We start from the raw sequence: 21,221 nt of genomic DNA, 5'->3' as shown, positions 1-21,221 counted from the left end.
TGGCTTTCCGAATTCGTGTGGGATGAGGGTTTCAGGTGTCCGATCGGAGGTGTTGTGGGCCTCCGATGGTGTGGGTGTCTCTGTGCAGTGGATGTCTGCCTGGGTGATTATACGTGTGTCGGCCATGTCTGTGGTTGTGCGTAGGTTGATGTAGTGTGTTTAGGTTTTGTTTGGGGGGAGGAGAGTGAGCTGAGCTTAAGAGGGGCTTTTGTGTGTAGAGTGGGTGACTGGGTGAGTGGTGTTTGGCTGGCTTCTGCGCTGTTTGGGATTGTTGGTGAGTTTGTTTATTTAGTTAGGAGATTTTTTGAGGGTTGGTGTTTTAAGTGGGCTTGGGGGTGAGTTACTTTTGCCTAAGTTTGAAAGGGTGTGTTTGGATAGTAACTAAGGGATTTGTGGGTTTGGTATTTTAAGTGGGCTTGTGTGTGATTGGTTTTAACCTAAATTGTATGGGTGTGTTGTGATAATTACCGAGGTGTTGCTCTTGGGCTGGCTATCAGTGGAACTGTGCTGGCTTCGGAGGCTTGCTGGGTGAGGTTGGCTTGGTGGCTGGATGGCTTGGGTTGCTTCGTAGGCTGAGGAGGTGTTGCTAGCTTGGAGTACAAACTGCGACTGAAATGCCACTTTCCTTAAAGACACAAACCTGATAGAAAAAATTTAGACCCTCCCAAACAAACTCAGCAAGTAACTTTAACATAAACAGCAAAATTATAGATTCGGATCGGGATCGAAATTCTCAGCGCGGATTGTCTTCTACGACGTCCGCGCCTCAAAATTCTATAGCGGATAGTCTACAATGACGTCCGCGCACTCAACCTATAGCGCGGATTGTCTACTCCGACGTCCGCGCCACAAACTCCTATACCCATACTCAGTAACTCTATAGCCGCTTAACCAGCCATCCACCATCAGCCATCCATAAATCATCCATAAATCAGCCGTACACAATAGAAGAACTCAATTATGTACTCCAAAATAGGAAAAAGGGAACAGCCCCAGGACCTAACCTCCTACCAAATATTAAAAAAACTCCCCCCTAAATTACTCCAGACACTACTCAAACTATATAACCTAATCTACATAAAAGGCCATGTACCAACCCCCTGGAAAGAGGCGCTAATCATACCTATTCCCAAACCCGGTAAACCAACCAACCAAGCTAACTCTTATAGACCAATCTCTCTTACTTCCAACCTTTGCAAAGTAATGGAATCCATGGCCAAAAATAGACTTCAACACTATCTATCTCAAAATAACATAATAAACTCAGATCAAAGCGGTTTCACTCCTGGCCGCTCCACCCTAGATAACCTCGCTCGTCTCGAACAGGATATTAAAACCGGTCAACTAAACAAACAATACACAACAGGCATCTTTCTGGACTTCTCTAAAGCCTTCGATATGGTATGGCATAACGGATTAATCCAAAAACTTAAAAAAATAGGACTTAAAGGTCAAATCGTAAACTACATCCAAAGCTTCCTCCAAAACCGCAAAATTACAGTGGGTATAGACCAGGCCTTGTCAGAGCAGTGTCCCCTGGAAAACGGCACCCCTCAAGGCAGCATTCTTAGCCCCACACTTTTTAACATAATGATAAACGACCTATTTGATGGCTTATCCCCCAAAATAAACACCTCAAAATTTGCGGATGACGGAGCCCTATGGATCCGCTCCAAAAGTATCTTAACATCTCAGGACTTACTACAAAAATCCCTAAACAAAATACAAAACTGGGCAGACAAATGGGGCTTCTCCCTAAACTCCGAAAAAACGACAGGAATAGTATTCAAACACAAAAATATGAGACGGGCCTCCCCTCTCCTCAAACTAAACAATAAACCAATCATATTTCAAAAGCAAACTAAATTCCTAGGTCTAATCTTCGACGAGCATCTCTCCTGGGATGCTCACGTCCAAAACCTAACCACCAGATGTAGCAAAGATCTAAACACACTAAGATGCCTAACCGGCTCCAACTGGGGAGCCTCTAAAGATACCCTCCTCAGCCTCTACACATCCCTAATCAGATCTAAACTAGACTACGGCTGTGCCATATACGATACCCTAAACGAAACCCTAACCAAAAAACTAGATTCAATACAATATCAAGCCCTCAAACTAGTAACACGTACTCAACATGGCACCTCCCTCACATCACTTCAGGCCCTTACAGGAGAAATGCCACTAAATTTACGTAGACAACACTTAACACTAAACTTCTGGGCAGCATCTCAATCAAACCCCCTTCTCCAAAACATGCTAAACCAAAACATACGTCCCCAAAACCAGGCACTAACTAGAAAACACCCTCTACTCACCCCAATATCCCAACGAATAATAAACTACCATAACGAACACCAAATAGGAAACCAACAACAAAACTGCAAACAATCAAACGTATTCACCCCAAAACTTAAAATCCCCAAAATAGACACATCCCTAGCCAACACAATAAACAAACAAACCGACCCAAACCTAGCTAAAAGCACATCACTAGCTTACATCCATCAAAAATGGCCAAATTGGTGTCACATATACACAGACGGATCCGCTGATCCGATCACAAATCACACAGGTTTCGGAGTCCATATAGCCCAACCAGTCAAAAATACTCAATCCTTCCGACTCCCAAACAACCAATCTATATTCACCGCAGAGCTCATGGGTATCGCCACGGCGCTCCACAGCCATCACACCAAAAACCAAAAAAAAATCTTAATACTCTCAGACTCACTAAGCGGACTTCAGGCCCTCCAAAACAAAAACACCAAAAACCGCCCCAAATTAATAAACCAAATTCTCAAAAGCGTAAACAAACTAACAGAGGCAGGCAAAAACATACAACTTATCTGGATACCAGCTCACGTAGGAATTTACGGGAATGAAAACGCAGACAGAGCCGCAAAACAATCCCTAAAAATACCAGACATAAGCCTTAAGCTACCAATATCTAAAGCAGAAATCAAAAGTATAAACAAACGTAAAATCACCCAAAAATGGCATAACCTCTATCAAAACACAAAAACCCAAATCCTAAAAACCCTCAAAAAACCCCTCACCAAACCAAAAATCCTCCATCCCTCCAAAAAAATCGATAGAATAATCACCAAACTCCAAACAGGACACACCAAACTAAATAACCACCTTCTAAAACTAAAAAAACACGCAAACGGGAAGTGCCCACACTGCACTCACCCAGAAACAATAGACCACGTACTACTACATTGCACCCACTACCTCACACAACGTACAACATTACAAACCAACCTAAATCCAAATAACGCTCTTACCTTAGAAGCAATCCTTAACCCCCAAAATAAAATAGAAAACTTCAAAGCCCTAGGCATTTACCTAACCAAAACAGAACTAATTAACCGTATTTAAAACTTCACTAAACCACCAACACTAAACATCCAAAAAACATCAACTCACCCCCACACACTCCCTTAGTCCCAACCACTCCCCCAAGGCATGTATTCCAAATCTCAAAATTTCAAAACTTTATATAAGCAACCACTAAACCCCCCTCCTTGGTTGCACTCCTCTCGCTACCACTTTTATACCACTAAATGGCCCGGCCGGGCCCGTGTGCGAAATACGCTCCAGTCGGAAAGCGCACGTAAAATCTCCTAATATAAGTAAGTAATCAGCCGACACAAACAAGCCCACTACCAATCACGCCGACACAAAGCCTTACCCCCACCACCCACCCCCGCGCTAGGCCCCCGTTTTCTAACTTAGGTTACTCATATTTATTCATTATTTCCCCCCCCCCTTGATTTGTTTTAATTTAATCTATCTATTAATAGTAGCTATACATCAGCTTAACTGATTACTTCTGTCACTCTATCTATCCTAGTAACTATAACCCAATAAACCTGGCTAATGTAGAACTTTACTATCTCTCTACGGCTCTCTATGGCCACTAAATCCTAAACCCCTCTTCTCATTACTTTATCCCCCTTCACTTACAGTTTTTTGGGCTAGACGTTTATATTTATTCCCACTATTCTATATTTTATAAGAACCGTCTGCCCCGAGTGCGAAATAGCCAGAGGCTGAAGCGCTCGTAAAATCTCCAAATATCTATCTATCTCTGCATCAATTCAAAAACTCCTGAATCCTCATCGACTCCTGAACACTTAGATTTTGACGTTGTCATCTTGATCATCAGAACCATCAAAGGCGGCAAAATACAGTAAGCAACTTTTCTCCCACTTTTCAATTCAGATGTAGACAAGTACAACACGTTTAGTAATGATTTAAAAAATTGTACGAGTTTCTTAGTGTCAATAATTAGTAGAACAGACGTAAAACAGACATACGAATGGACACGTTATAGACAACAATCCTATATATTTTAGTAACAATGATTAGTTGGAGTGACCAGTATATTTGCAAAAAATAGATTTATAAAAGTTCAGCTTATTAAGTACAATACACCCATCAAATAGAGCTGCATGTGTCAGGGACCCAATCTAGATAGCGCCCACACCTAGAACCGCTGCGCCGGAAGTAGGTAACGTTTCTAGCTCTTACGTCGAGTAACAGCCTCTCGTTATTAATTGTAGTCATCTTACTATTTGATCGTTTGTGCCACACAAAGCTATAAGTTCCGTAATAAAAATACGGAAAAATGAACAGATTAATCTCATGGACATGTATTCAAAAATGGTAGCATAACGAATGAAGTAATGTTTTAATTTCCGTTCCCATAATACTGTTTAGATGAAACACCGTTAGCAACTTGAATGGGAATAAACAGTGGTAGCTGTCTCTAGCCAAAGGATACTAGACTATACAAGAACAGTTTTAGCATCTCACACCGTCCCGACAGGCGCCAACCTCTCAAATATTGCACAACATATATTGATGGCGTAGTATGATATTAATATTACATTGTTTCTTGAATACTGTGCGAAGAATATTTTGTACGATGGCAAGATTCAAAACAAGTATCATTATCTTCTTTGCGAGGAATTTGGAAGTTGGAGTATTGAGAGAGGATAAGATCTGTGGATGAACAACATCACTTGCTTGATAATGGTGTTACAACATACACCTAAGCGTCGCTCCTAACTGTAATAAAGACGTTGTTCATCAATATATCTTATCTCTACTCAGTTTTCATTATCGCTAAAATTAGACAAAACTGTAAAAATGGTTTAACATGTGTGGTAGCACAGCTAGTCCCTGTAAAATTTTCATTTAAAAAAAATAAATAAAAAATCACAGCGCACAGGGAAATTGAGCGAGGCTCAATTCGAACGGTATTCCCATGTTATGTTATGTTTTTCTGAAAATGTACATGAAGCGGATTGGTCAAGAAGTTTATATGAAGACCACTCCGGAATACAATGATTCAAAAATGCATACATGATATTGTAAATATATCTAGATTTTTAGACAGGATAATGCATAGATAATATTCCAACAGTCAGATTAACCAGATTAAACAGATTCCTCTACGCTGGGCAAACACTGGTCTATGTAGAATCATATCGTTATCTGGGACTACGGGTTGACGAGCATCTAGATATGTGAAACTGTGAAAGAGTTGTACAATTCTGCCAGCCATGCTTTGTCTTATTCTGTTGGGTGTATGTCTTATTCTGTTTTTTATGAAACTGTATGAAAGTCTTGTTGAGCCGGTAATGATCTATGGCTCTGGTATATGAGGATAAAACATTAATCTAATCCACAATAGAGCCGGTAAATTATTTCTTGGTGTTAGTAACGGTACCTCCATGTATAGCCACTAATGGAGACATGGGTCTCTCCTCCCCGTTTGTTACATTACATGCTAATGTTTTTAGACTCCCCCAAGATTAATAACAGTACTTGTAACGCTTTGATGAAGAAAATGGTTACTATGTAAACGTTCATGGAGTACTAAAGTTGTTAAAATTGCCTGTAATCTTAATATTTATGATGTTATGAGTATTATGACTGTTCCAATGTCCCGAAAGAAGAAAATTGCCCATATTAAAAACGTTCTCGTAAACAAAGATGTACTGAGCTGGAGAACAGAGCTTTGGAACGATAAACATAACGTTAAGGGCAATACATTAAGAACTTTCATGATCGTAACGTTGTTGCTCCTTATGTTTTAAATACAGGGACCACCGTCGCATTTTAGCTAGTTTTAGATCTGGATCGAAACAGGACGATTTACAACCCCCCAAACCTTTTAGAAAATAGAATTTGCCCGCACTGTTTTAAAATTGTTCATTAAAGTTTGTCGAAAATGAATTTCACTTTATTAAATGTTATGTCCTTTATGATCTTAGAAGTATTTCACTTAGATAATGGTCATCTCTTTTGAAACACGTGACGCATTCATAAAATAACTTCCTCTGTAAGGTTCACACCCAATTGTCAGACATCCCATTTGGCAGGTGACCGAATCATCAGACAGACCAGTCAAGTGTGACCAGTGTATTCGCCTGGTCTAAACTACTAATTACTGTGCTGCTCTCGACTGTGGGCAGAGTAAGCTATTCACCACTCGTTAAGTGATACAGATTAACCAGATTCCTCTTCGCTGGGCAAACACTGGTCTATGTAGAATCATATCGTTATCTGGGACTACGGGTTGACGAGCATCTAGATATGTGAAACTGTGAAAGAGTTGTACAATTCTGCCAGCCATGCTTTGTCTTATTCTGTTGGGTGTATGTCTTATTCTGTTTTTTATGAAACTGTATGAAAGTCTTGTTGAGCCGGTAATGTTCTATGGCTCTGGTATATGAGGATAAAACGTTAATCTAATCCACAATAGAGCCGGTAAATTATTTCTTGGTGTTAGTAACGGTACCTCCATGTATAGCCACTAATGGAGACATGGGTCTCTCCTCCCCGTTTGTTACATTACATGCTAATGTTTTTAGACTACCCCAAGATTTAATAACAGTACTTGTAACGCTTTGATGAAGAAAATGGTTACTATGTAAAAGTTCATGGAGTACTAAAGTTGTTAAAATTGCCTGTAATCTTAATATTTATGATGTTATGAATATTATGACTGCTCCAATGTCCCGAAAGAAGAAAATTGCCCATATTAAAAACGTTCTCGTAAACAAAGATGAACTGAGCTGGAGAACAAAGCTTTGGAACGATAAACATAACGTTAAGGGCAATACATTAAGAACTTTCATGATCGTAACGTTGTTGCTCCTTATGTTTTAAATACAGGGACCACCGTCGCATTTTAGCTAGTTTTAGATCTGGATCGAAACAGGACGATTTACAACCCCCCAAACCTTTTAGAAAATAGAATCTGCCCGCACTGTTTTAAAATTGTTCATAAAAGTTTGTCGAAAATGAATTTCACTTTATTAAATGTTATGTCCTTTATGATCTTAGAAGTATTTCACTTAGATAATGGTCATCTCTTTTGAAACACGTGACGCATTCATAAAATAACTTCCTCTGTAAGGTTCACACCCAATTGTCAGACATCCCATTTGGCAGGTGACCGAATCATCAGACAGACCAGTCAAGTGTGACCAGTGTATTCGCCTGGTCTAAACTACTAATTACTGTGCTGCTCTCGACTGTGGGCAGAGTAAGCTATTCAAACTCGTTAAGTGATACAGATTAACCAAATTCCTCTTCGCTGGGCAAACACTGGTCTATGTAGAATCATATCGTTATCTGGGACTACGGGTTGACGAGCATCTAGATATGTGAAACTGTGAAAGAGTTGTACAATTCTGCCAGCCATGCTTTGTCTTATTCTGTTGGGTGTATGTCTTATTCTGTTTTTTATGAAACTGTATGAAAGTCTTGTTGAGCCGGTAATGTTCTATGGCTCTGGTATATGAGGATAAAACGTTAATCTAATCCAAAATAGAGCCGGTAAATTATTTCTTGGTGTTAGTAACGGTACCTCCATGTATAGCCACTTAGGGAGACATGGGTCTCTCCTCCCCGTTTGTTACATTACATGCTAATGTTTTTAGACTACCCAAAGATTTAATAACAGTACTTGTAATGCTTTGATGAAGAAAATGGTTACTATGTAAAAGTTCATGGAGTACTAAAGTTGTTAAAATTGCCTGTAATCTTAATATTTATGATGTTATGAATATTATGACTGCTCCAATGTCCCGAAAGAAGAAAATTGCCCATATTAAAAACGTTCTCGTAAACAAAGATGAACTGAGCTGGAGAACAGAGCTTTGGAACGATAAACATCAATGTTTAAAACTACTTTCAACTACTTGTTGCTGGCGTCATTTTATATTGATCAAACTGTTATTAAGATCTGTAAAACATAACGAAATACAAATTAGTTCATAACATCCTATAGTTGTCATAATGAAAATAGTATTAAAGCATTATTGTCACATGCAATAATTATACTGTTCGGTATCATTAGTAAACTTTGCAACCACATGTTATGTGAAACATTCTATAAGAGGTGAGGAAATTGAATGAAGCAGTGGTAAAATCTAACCATATATACAAAATTGTATATTTTGGAAATACCAACTATACAAAATTGTATATTTTGGAAATAACAAATATACAAAATTGTATATTTTGTATATATGGGTATTTTTTCTTGTGTGTTTGCCCTTCTCTATCTTTTCTGGTTAGATCAACTAACCCATGTGAGATAATGTACTCAACAATCTGTACATTGCCACCAACACAAGCGCAATGAAGAATGTTTCCACCTGAATCATCCACTGTTGACAAATTGCATCTTTTCTTCACCATTAGATCAAAGACGTTCTTGTGGCCATTCTCTGCTGCTAACATTATCGGTGTTTGCCCTTCTTTATCTTTTCTGGTTAGATCAACTGAGCCTTGTGAGATAATGTACTCAACAATCTGTACATTGCCACCAACACAAGCGCAATGAAGAATGTTTCTACCTGAATCATCTACTGTTGTCAAACTGCATCCTTTGTTCACCAGTAGATCAAAGACATTCTTGTGGCCATTCTCTGCTGCTACCATTATCGGTGTTACTCCATTGTTTCCACTGCTATCTTTGTCAGCTACGTTACGTGAAAGAATACGCTTAACAATCCGGACACTTCCACCATTAGATGCTACATGTAGGATGGTGTAGTTGTCATTATTGAGCACTGAAAGATCACAGTGTTTGTTGACAAGTAGATTAAACACTTTGCTCTCACCCTCTTGGGCTGCAACAATCACTGGTGTGTGTCCATTCTCATCGCGGCTGTTTATGTCAACTATCTCATGTAAGAGGAGATGTTCAACAATGTGTACATTGTCACCATAACAAGCAGCATGAAGGATGGTTCTGTCTTTGTGATCTGTAAGATTTAGATCACATCCTTTACCACAAAGGAGATCAAAGACTTTCTTTTGGCCTTGACATGCAGCAATCATCACTGGTGTTAGTCCGTCCTTATTTCTGCTGTTTATGTCAGCTATGTGATGTGAGAGTATGTACTCAACAATCTGTGCATTGTCACTAAAACAAGCAAAATGAAGTATGTTTCTACCTGAATCATCTACCATTGACATATTACAATGTTTGCTCACCAGTAGATCAAAGACTTTCTTCTGTCCAGTGAAAGCTGCTGTCATCACTGGTGTCACACCTGTCTCATTTCTGCTATCAATATCAACCATATTGCGACCCAGAAGATAGTCACAAGAAAGGATGTATTCAACAATTTTGACGTTACCACCTGAGGAACCTGCATGGAGAATGTTATTTCTATGATCATCCGTAACAGAAAGATCACATCCTTTTCTCACCAGTAGATCAAACACCTTCCTCTGACCATGCACTGCTGCTACCATCACTGGTGTGAGCCCGTTTTCACCTCTGCTCTCTATGTCAGCTAGATCACGTGAGAGAATGCAGTTAACAAAATTGACATTATCACTTGCACAAGCTGCATGCAGGATATTGTCACCCATGTTATCTACTACCAATAGGTCGCAACCTTTCCTGGCAAGTAGATCATACACTCTCTTATGGCCGTTTGCTGCTGCCTTCATAACTGCCGTTAGCCCGTCCGAAGATCGGCCGTCAATGTCAGCTATCTCACGTGAGAGAATGTCCTCAACAATCTTTACATTGTGACTACTACAGGCAGCATGAAGAATATTGGAACAATCATTGTCTTGCACATCTAGATTACATCCTTCACTTACAAGTAGATCAAATACTTCCTTATGCCCTTCTTCAGCTGCAAGCATCACAGGTGTTGCTCCGTCCTCATCCTTACTCTCAATGTCAGCTACACCACATAACAAAATGTGTTTAACTAACATTGCATCATTGCTAAGACATGCTGCATGGAGGATGTTGCCACCACTATCACTGACATCAAACTGATGACATTCATTGCTGACAAGTAGATCAAACACTTTCTTATTGCCTTCTTGTGCCGCCACCATCAATGGTGTATTTCCATCATAACCTTTACTGTTTATATCAACTAATTTCTGTGAAAGAATGTCCGTAACAATACTGACATTATCACTGTAACAAGCATTATGCAGGATGTTGTCCCCCAGATCATCAACAACAGATAGGTCACATCCGTTCCTTACAAGTTCATCGAACACTTCTGTTTGTCCTTTCATTGCTGCCACCATAACTGGCGTTAACCCATCCTCACCTCTCCTCTCAATGTCAACTATCTTATTTGAAAGAAGATATCTGACTATATACACGCTGTCACCACAGCAGGCAGCATGAAGAACGGTGTTATCTAGTTCATCCACTACCGATAGGTTGCATCCTTTTCCCCGAAGGAAATCAAACACTTCCTTCTGTCCATTCTTTGTCGCCACCATCACTGGGGTCACCCCATCCTCACCTCTACTCTCTATATCAGCTACCTTTTGTCGCAAAAGATACCTTACTATATACACACTGCTACCGGAGCAAGCATAATGAAGCATATTGTTCCCCTTATAATCCATTGCCGAAAGATTACAACCTTCTTTTACAAGTAAGACAAACACTTTCTTATTTCCAGTGCTGGCTGCTTTCATCAGTGGAGTTCTACCCAAAATGTCCTTTTTCTCAAAACTTATCTCAACGTTTGAAACTAACTCTTTGACAATGGCAGCATTGAGTCCATAACATGCCAAATGAAGTATGTTGTCACCATTATCTAACACTAATGAAAGGTCGCACTGTTCTTTCAGTAAAGTATTAAATACCTGTGTATGTCCTCGACATACTGCAATCATCACTGGAGTCCATCCTCCAGGGCTTATGTTGTTTATATCCACACTACCTTTGGATATCAGTTCTTTCACTCGATTATTTTTTCCTTCAAGGCAAGCTTTATTGAACAGTTGATTTGAATATGTTGGATTACTGGTCTCATGTCGAAATTGCGGCGTTGATGTCATGGGGTGTTCATTACCTGCAATAACATGAATGTTGTTATTAGTAGTTGATAATTGTAATACATTAGTCGTTCATAACGACAGAACAACATACACTTATTCTTGTGGATGTTCAAAAAGCTGTTTATGAATATTTGACCACTTCTGTTCATTACAAATGACTATTGTTATTACAAGCTAATAGTTTTACAATCGATCAAATTATTGATGCCCCACAATTGTCCCTGAACCAAATTCAGGACATCACTGACAGATACAATTATATAAAAACTACATAAGAAAAACAAATAAATAAATACAATGTTAACCATTGGAGCCATGTGGATATTCTTTCAGAAAACGTTAACATCTATAAGCATAACATTGTAGGATAATACATTTACAAATCAAATCAAGTTTATTGCAATACTTGTATGAGAATAGTATCACAATAATAATTGTTAATATTATGGTATTGTCACACATGATATCCCAAATATTGACTAGCAAGCATTCTTTTCTTGAAAAGATAAGCCATACATTTAAAGCTTTGTAGAAACTAAATTGAGAATGGTTGTAGCATGTGCTTCAACGTAATACGGTCACTGCTCTATGTGCTGGTTGATGACTTTGATACTGAATTGAGGGCAAATCCTTAAAAAGATTGGAGACTAACTTACGTAGTTCTCTTGAACTGTCTGTGGCAGGCAGTCCGTCTCGTGTCACATGAAGTACATTCTTTGTGTAGTTTTCTGAAATGTTAAACACACATAAGTATGTTTTGTCCATATCATAATGTTAGCATACGACTTCCTCAAAACTTGGGACTAACAGTGTAAAAGTATGCTCCAAACAAATACATTCGTAATGTTTGTAGTTTGATGAGTTTGATACTGCAAAAAGGCATAACTTAAACATATTGGTGATTAGCTTAATAAGTTTCCATCCAGCAGGAGGTGAATGAAAGTCTTAAACAGTTCCTCAAGTTAAGAGTATGGATGGTATAAACATTTTCTTTGTTCATACTATAATGTAAGCATACGACTTACACAGAACTGTAACTAAACATATTGGAGAATGTCAACACTTCAGTCCTTTATTGGAAAAAATACATGAAAAATAACCTCTGGTTGAAACAGATGATTCAACAGCTGCATTCTGATATGTATATGAAAGTATGTATTTCTCTTTCCAAATAGCGACATTTATCATTTTTAAAATATAGAGTTGCCGTTCCTACAATATATGGGGTATATATATTTTTAAGGCAGAATACGAGATATTCGTCACATTATACGTTAGGAAAACAGAGCCTTGAGCCTGGCACTTCTTAGTGATACTTTATGTACTCATTTAGTCTCATGCTAGGAAGTAACACAAAGTGCGATTGTAACTGAGTCTCAAACCATGCTGCTTCAAACATTATCTTCAAAAACACAACAGAGTTTGTGTTTGGTTGTATCTTGTAACAATCTAAAGGTAACAGGAATATGAATTGAACTCATATGGATGTTTGGACCTATTTATCGATTTATCATAAGGATACCAAATGGCCAGTATCTTACCAATATATTTTCCTATCCCAGTAGTATGGCTGTTTTCAATACTTGCATCACCAGTTCCGCCTAGAACATTCAATTGTCCTGAAAAAAAACCCATGCAATTTGCTATAGAAGCTTAGTGTGGGTCATCATAATATTGATAGTGTATTCTTGACTACATGATGCACTACATATGAAAAAATTCAGTACACACGACAAATTGTCAAATATACAAAATGTTTTGGTCACTAGTTTACATTTCAAGTAGATGTCCAATAACACAGTGTTTGTAATTATTGGAAGTACCACTACAGCTACCAGTACTACAAGTACTACTACACTACTGATAATAATGACAATACTGCATGTATCGAGCACATGTAATGAGTGCACTGTTATCATGAATCACTTTTCCATTTAGATAGGATTTGCCAAAAAACTCCCAAAAGATTTTTGAACACACAATTCAATTTAGAAAGTGGTCAAATGTAACAAATGTTATATTTGAGATAACACTTTCTTAGTAAAGAATAACTTCGGGCTTTCCTCACACATTAAGCTGACATGTACACGCCGTGATATAACTGAAATACTGTTAAAAGCGGCGTTAAACCCAACTCACTCACTCACTAGTAAAGTACAGATATAAATCTTGTTGATTGGTTGATTGAATTGACATAAATGTCTGATACTGATCCTCTCTTTGGTACATTTATGACTCGTAATACTCTTACTGAAATGATGATGTGTACTGTTTCCCATGAAATCCAACGGTTCTGTGGTATCTCAGTTGGTGACTTAAGTGACATTATCAAGACAATCTACTCAGCCTTAATTTACTACAGGAAATGAAGTTGATCTTATATCCAGGTACAAATACTGTAAACATTTTGAATGTGGTTATTTACCTATAGCTTTGGGTCTCCTTCTCTGTTTGGTTTGCGCAGCCTTAGATTGGAGAACTCCTTTTCGTGAAGCCATGATGCAGAACTCGAAACCACAGGATGAAAAGCGGAACAGTGCTGAAAGAGACATAATAGACAAGTTATGTTTTAGAGTGTCAGCGTTATCTCCATTTGACAATTCAATTTGAGCCGATATATCAAGTATTTGTTCGTCTGCCATTCGTCCGTTAGCACTTAACTAAATGCTTTTTCTCCTCCATAGTGAGTGAGTGAGTGAGTGAGTATGGATTTACGCCGCTTTAAGCAATATTCCAGCAATATCACGGTGGGGGACACCAGAAATGGGCTTCACACATTGTGCCCATGTCGGGAATAGAACCCGGGTCTTCGGCGTGACGAGCGAACGCTTTGACCACTAGGCTACCCGACCGCCCCGCATTTAAAGTAAAGACTACAACCATCTTGATATCTATGTCTTTCAAAAACGTTGAAAGTCTTCATTACATTGTAGCAAGTATTGTTTGACATGTCAAACAATGTGAACCTGAAACACAGACAATCTGTGCAAATTGGCAGTTTGGTGGTCTAAGAAAGCAAATCACTTCCCAATGTAGACAGCGCATTTGAGGTAAATGTTTTTTTTATTGTTAATTGACTGGTATTGAAACACATATACTAGTATTACATTTTGTTTAAAGATTTGTTTCCTTCACTACTAACACACACGTATTTGTTTGCATTGGTTTATTTTAGTATGGAATACATTATTCTATCATATCATCCCTTTTAACAATGTCAAATTTTGAAAATGGCCCCAATTGTGCCTGTGAGGAGGTTTTTGTATGAGTGCAGCGTCTGCATGATGATGGCTGTGATCAAGTTTCTGAGGGATAGATGCACCTATTGCACCTCAGATGATGTTGTCCCAGAATGCGTGACATCAGGTGATGCTGTCTCTGTTTATTAAAATGTGACAGTTTGGTCATTCTCTGTGCATGTCTCAGGTTATGGTTTTAGAGCCGAAATTGCCACTATCAGATTATTGTCACTCTGTAATATGGAATTGGAAATTGGAAGCTGTCAAACCAATGTTTGTCATCTGAACCTAAAAGTCAGCTAAAGGAATCCCCAAGATTCCTCTATGATGACAGGAGTCCTTCTGAAACTGGACAAACGTCAGTCCTACAGTCCTTCAGTTATTGGTATCGAAATCAGCTAATCAAGCAGCCAGTATGTCTTTCACATCACAGGTGGCTCTTTTGACAGAGCCTTAATGTCTGGACTTGCGATGTAACAATCAGGTCAAATTTGCTTCTACTCGTAATGATTGTAATCACATGTGCAGTGAATTTTGAACCATCGTCGCTCTGAATGCATTTTTGATGTTTGATGGTCATTAGGAAAATATCCAAGAACTGGTAATTGACTGATGTAGCTCATTTGGAGGGTAGAGGTCAGAGCCCACAGAATTTATTAAGATGATCCTGGTAGGTCATGATCCACCTATGATGTCTTTGTCACATCGAATGCATATCAACCAGATCAACATGAGCAGGGACATTTCTTTGACAGGATTGCTCTACAGAAATACCAAATGGATGAAATGACAAAATAAAAGAGTTGGCAGTCTTTCCAAATAACTCACTGTCAACGTCAATGTGTTTCAATGTGTCTCTTTCAGCACCACAAAGACGTTAGCACAGGCATAGACACAAGAAAGGACAATACATTCATCTGGAATAGTTGTTGTCTCTCTTTCAGGAACCGATTGGGTTGCACAAAAGGAGAACATGACTATACTCTGTGACATTGAAAGAAATTTAACTCCATCTCTATATAAAATCTGTACAAAGAGAGAGAGAGAGAGAGAGAGAGAGAGAGAGAGAGAGAGAGAAACAAACCACAAGGCATCATAGTGATTATATTCTATGTTGGCGAATACTGACAATATTGGCTACCACACTGTCATTGAGTAGCACGGTAGGGTCTAATAGTCATCATAATGTTATCAATGTTAGTGGATGCATGGTAATCACTCCTTTGCCTCTGTCGGCAGGTGGGCAGCAAAGTTCATGAAGATGATCCTGCGACCACTGAGGCAATTGTTGACCCTCAAATACATGCATCGTTTTGAAGCAAACCCAGCTGATGTTGTTCACAATCATTCATTTGTATATTAATATAGAATATCAAGGCATCATTTGCTGTCTATTAGATGATGGTAAGGTCCCGAATTGTTATGATTAGACCAGTCTCTTGACTGGCCTTACGTACGTGGCCTTGAATGTTACTAAACTATGATGATTAATGTGGCCACTGACGGACATTATTTCAGATGCACCGATACTGATCTATATAACCCAAGGCTGCCCGGACACTGAGTGGACAACGGTTCAAACAACAACATGCAGCATTGTCTATTAGCCTTTGATCTCAATTCCAAACATGATAGAACATTAGTTACATTGAATGAAAACAGCTATATGACTATATAAGTTTGAGTCTGAATAAAGCTCACCGTATTATAATAAAATTCAAATATACAAACTGATAAAGACTTACCTACACCACACCTCCTTAGCATGTACATGTACCACACTGGAGATAGAAACGGCAGGTGGTGACTGCATATGTGACCTGCATAGCCTATCTATTCAGCCAAGATATTGATTGGCAGTCATGTTGTTTACCGTTGACATAAATCTCCTACTGAGCGTCCTCTCAACGAAGAATTGTGTTTGGTGTCGTGTAGGGGTTGGTGTGGATTGGGTGGTGGTTCATGTGACAACGTACGGTGCTATTTGTTGACTGTTGTGCGGCGTCTTTGATCTCGGGTCGATATATTTTGATTCAGTGAAGAGGATACATGTGTAGACTTTTCTTGACAAATCGTGTGAAGTTGATTAGAAATCTACTTTTATATATCTATGGTAAAATGTTCACTCGCTGCACACTGTTTTTACGTTTATTATTGCACATATACGATGCTGCTACCCAAACAAAAAAACGAAACACCTTTAGCTTGATATAAATATGCCTGTCTAAAGAGAACGTGTAACCACCAACGCAAACATGTTAAGTCAATCAAGTACTATTATTGACCGCACTGAACTATGATAAATTTCGTCACGTATTCAGAATGACTTTTGCTAATAGTTATCTTCGAAGCCCCACACGACCACCGTGCACCCTAGCAACAAAACATAGCAACATGTATACCCCCTGTGCAGCACACTGGGAGAAAATCAATACACATGTTTATCTTGGCCATAAGGAAGTATGTTCAACTGCGGTTAGTTAAAGGCGCAAAGCAACCACATTGGAAGAAAAATATACTCTAGATAATAGTCAATAAATTACGTACGTGAAAAACACTAACTTTAGGGACATTTTGATTAACTTTCCATTCCACAAAAATATAACAGTAACAACGCCTTTAAACTCTATATTTTCTAACTGGGGCAGGTTGATCTTAGCCAAGTGCTGCTTATCGTGTTGTGAGTCAACCTTGATATTATGAATTTCATCCAGTAAAAAAGGTTACACTAAGTCTGATATAATTTATGATTTAATGTCATTTACATTGAAACATTATTTATATCTTGGCCGAGTAAATAAATCATTATACAGGAATTTCGTATCTGCAGTAATATTTTCCATATATTACTAACATCACAAACTTTGAGTATTTTAGTGGCATTCTGATAGTATTACTATACTCACGATCAGAAGAAACTATAAAATATATAGTGAGTGAGTGAGTGAGGTTTTACGCCGCTTTTAACAATATTCCCGCAATATCACGGCCGGGGACACCAGAAATGGGCTTCACACATTGTACCCATGTCGGGAATCGAACCCGGGTCTTCGGCGTGACGAGCGAACGCTTTAACCACTAGGCTACCCGACCGCCCCATAAAATATATAGAGATACATATAATATTCAATTCTTGTGGATTCATATATGAACATATAACATATATATTTAATACATAACTATGTCCTGTTGCAACACCTGTCTCCAGAAACCTTACGCAACCATTGCTAAGACATCAAAGGAATTGTAATCTCTTTAACATTTTAACATAAAGATGATCTCCAAACACATGTAAAGCTATATCACCTAAATGATAGAGATATCCCAAGTTGCCCAACTGTTCCTCAAGGGGCACAAATACTCACTTGTAGGGTAAGTCCTATCAAACGGATGGAGTTGAAATGAGATCTGGGGCGTGGCAGGCCTAACAAAACAACATCTAGACAAGATCGAAGCATTACTTTAATTGCACTACGCAATACATCTAGACCTGCTCCTGTTGTCAATAGAGATTTCGGAACAGTATCTGGTATGCGAATTTCAATATCTGGGGTTAAGAACTGAGAGCAAGGCATCCTGTGAAGGGTGTGACCCTAGCAGCTTACCATAGGCGGCAAAGATTGGTGTCGGCTAGGCAACACCAGTTACGGGTCCACGAATATAATTACCTACAGACAGCTCATATTCATACCCCCCTACAAAATGTCATTTTGCCAATATACCTCAATTGTTTACAGCCGATCAAGGTTTTGTCTTCAATTCAAAGATGGCTGAGAACGTAGTTGAGGTGAGCTACAATGCTTGACCACGATCGGTATGGTGGCGGTAGTGTCAAGCTGTTCAGCAGTATCACACATGACATGAAAAACTGATTTAATTATTGTGATTTTCATTTGAATGGCAGTGATATGTGCATCCTGTCATTTTTCGTTTCACTAGAATTGAACTGCAAGACGACATCATGCCGAGGTCGTCACAAAGTATCTCCAACGAGAAGACATGCGGACATGGCCTGACCAGCTACGTGCCCAGTCGTATCTCCAATAGAGTATCTGTGTATCTGTGTGTGCCTTTCTCAGGTGGAGATTGTACTCAAGAGGCCAAGCACCCGCCAACCTGGCACAGCTTAGGAAAAATCTTCATGTGAAATGGCGGGCGATATCAGGAAGACCTTAGGCAAGTTAAGCATCAGCGTGTCACTAAGGTGTCGAGCATGTATCGCCCAACATGGTGTACACACCAGATATTGATCTACATGCACGAAATTGGTTTTACAAAAATTTATCATCATTCCACCTTCACTACCATTTCACCAGTTACCTGATTTGTTTTGTGGGAATATTGATCAACTTTTATGCTACATACTTACTCAAAATCAATCTTTACTACCAAAACATCAGATAAGACATTAGAACTACTCATTGAAAAAGATATTTATCATTTCACAACTATAAATGTACAGTGAACATAGACTGTGGTCCTACCGCTAATCGAAGAACAACACAATGAATCCTCAAAGAAGAGCTCAACACAATAGATCTACGACTAACAGGACACATTCTTCGAGTCAAAAACGAAACACGAGTCATTCTTATGCTTGACCGATCACAAGTTAAAGCTTTCTGTGTCATAATTGCTCAAAACCATTCCTGACTGCAAAAGTGCTGAATAATCACGGTATAATATATACTCCGGAAACTCAGCATCTATCCAAAGTTGTGGTGGGGAAGACGGGTGCGCGGACAAGCTAAAATGGGCAAGTCTGAGCATATCCCCGATGATCAAGAAGAAAATAACAATCCAGTATATCATTTCATCAAAATTGACAATTTGAAGGTGGAAAAATAATTAAAGCGTTCCATCAAACAGGGCCTTTGTACCAAGTTGTACCAAATTAAGTTAACTGGATGCCGACTCCCTACTCCAGGACATAAGACAACGAGCACCCTTATGCTTAGCAACTTCTGATTCATTGCATATAGCAACGTTTCGGAGTGACAACAACCAGGTGATGAGAGGAATAAATGCATGACATATTGTGATAAGCAGCAGATATAGGTACAGGTACAGGTAATATATGACAAGTAGCATACAGATAACTGAATCAAGCCAAATGTACAGTAAGAATAACAAATATCACACAGGTAATGAAGCACGCGAGTAATAAAGCCACAGTTAGGATTAATGGATTAAACAGTTGTGACAAGCTGAGTGGATCCTAATTAACATTGTCTGTTGCTGTATTAGATTTGCATAGGCAGACGAGATTTAATACACTTGATCTTTGTTGATCAAAGGTTTGTAACAGTGGATTTCAAAAGCTTCTGAGTTTTCTTTGGATGAAATCTTGATGTTGGATAAATAATTATACGTCAGGATCCACAGAATACCTAACCTTACTAGAGAGTCTAGATAAGCGACCTGGTTTCACGTTCTGTCTGTGTGAGACTTAAGACTTGGTTTATCTATAGCGCAAGGCTTCAAAAATGTACCCCAGTCTCATTGTGACATCCAGATATTGAGGCATAATGTGACATGTGTAGCCCCGAGAAAAAAGCCTTGATACTACCTGTTACACCAGTTATAACATGGGAGATTATATTGTAGCGGGAAGATCAACAGCCGGTATTGCTACGTGCTGCACTAGGATTATTTGAACTACACTGGCCTTGTAGAATGTTATTAAACTTTAATTATTTATGTGATCATTTACGAATATTATTTCAAATTTATCGATACTGAACCCACAGATCCCTGGTTGCCTGGACACATTGAACTTTGTACCGTTGAGATAACTCAACGTTGATATCGTTTAACAGAGGTGGTTGGTGCTTCATGCCACAACGTACATCACTATCCTTTGTCCATTAGACATATAAGATTAAATAACAACCGTTATGTAAACATATATATTCGACTCTGATTTAAGTTCACAGTATCAAATTCAAATGTAAACATACACACTAACACAACTTACCTCCAGCACGCCTCCGTGTTTACTGCGCAGTGGGCAAGACCTACAGGTAGTGACTCCACAGTCACCTGCATAGCCTATCTACTAAACTAAAATCATTGAGGAAGGTAACTCACCCGACGGTCACGTGACTGGGAACAAGGATATAGTAGTGGTGTAGAAGCCGCGTTAGTGGTGGGTTTTGAAACTGGCCTGGGTCATCTTTGCTGAATTTTCCATGGCGACATCTTTTTTAACTGCTTTATTTATGACCCCCTTATATTACCTTTCTCAACGGCATAGCCTCTCTGTGTCCTCGCCCTGTCATCTAAGGTACAAATACATTCATCTGTCGCTGAGCGTGACACAACAGGGGTATTAGCTCTAGTCTAATGCAGATAACTAAACTAATATCTAAAAAAACTTTACTGGTACGGGTAGTTTTATTTTTGGGCACATTGAGATATTTTCCTTTCGCATTAAAACATTTAACTTACATAGTTCATATATTCATTAACTTACACATTTCAGATCCTGTTTAAGTGCATGGAATGTCAGATAAGTGATAGTATAGTTCAATAGAAGCTGAAAATGTAAAATCGTGGCAAGTTGCTGCGTCCGCGCCATTCTGCATGTATACAACGGTGGCATGACAATTGAATGTT

General features: G+C 38.8%; 1 protein-coding gene across 1 annotated transcript; it reads right to left on the bottom strand.

The window, feature by feature from the left end:
* Positions 1 to 464: 464 nt before the first annotated feature.
* LOC124149939 (ankyrin repeat domain-containing protein 17-like) lies at positions 465 to 20,672 on the bottom strand. The gene is made up of 6 exons (XM_048390439.1): positions 20,581 to 20,672; positions 13,790 to 13,903; positions 12,906 to 12,983; positions 12,021 to 12,092; positions 8,582 to 11,378; positions 465 to 609 (listed from the first exon to the last, which is right to left on the bottom strand). Exons 2-6 carry the CDS (start codon positions 13,860 to 13,862, stop codon positions 465 to 467), a joined length of 3,165 nt encoding a protein of 1,054 aa, XP_048246396.1. The 5' UTR covers positions 13,863 to 13,903; positions 20,581 to 20,672.
* Positions 20,673 to 21,221: the final 549 nt, after the last annotated feature.

Source organism: Haliotis rufescens, unplaced genomic scaffold (assembly GCF_023055435.1).
Source record: "Haliotis rufescens isolate VD_foot unplaced genomic scaffold, xgHalRufe1.0.p SCAF_9, whole genome shotgun sequence".
Classification (NCBI taxonomy): Eukaryota; Metazoa; Mollusca; class Gastropoda; order Lepetellida; family Haliotidae; genus Haliotis; species Haliotis rufescens.
Note: the sequence above shows the minus strand (reverse complement) of the source record. Positions and strands in the feature narration are given on the sequence as shown.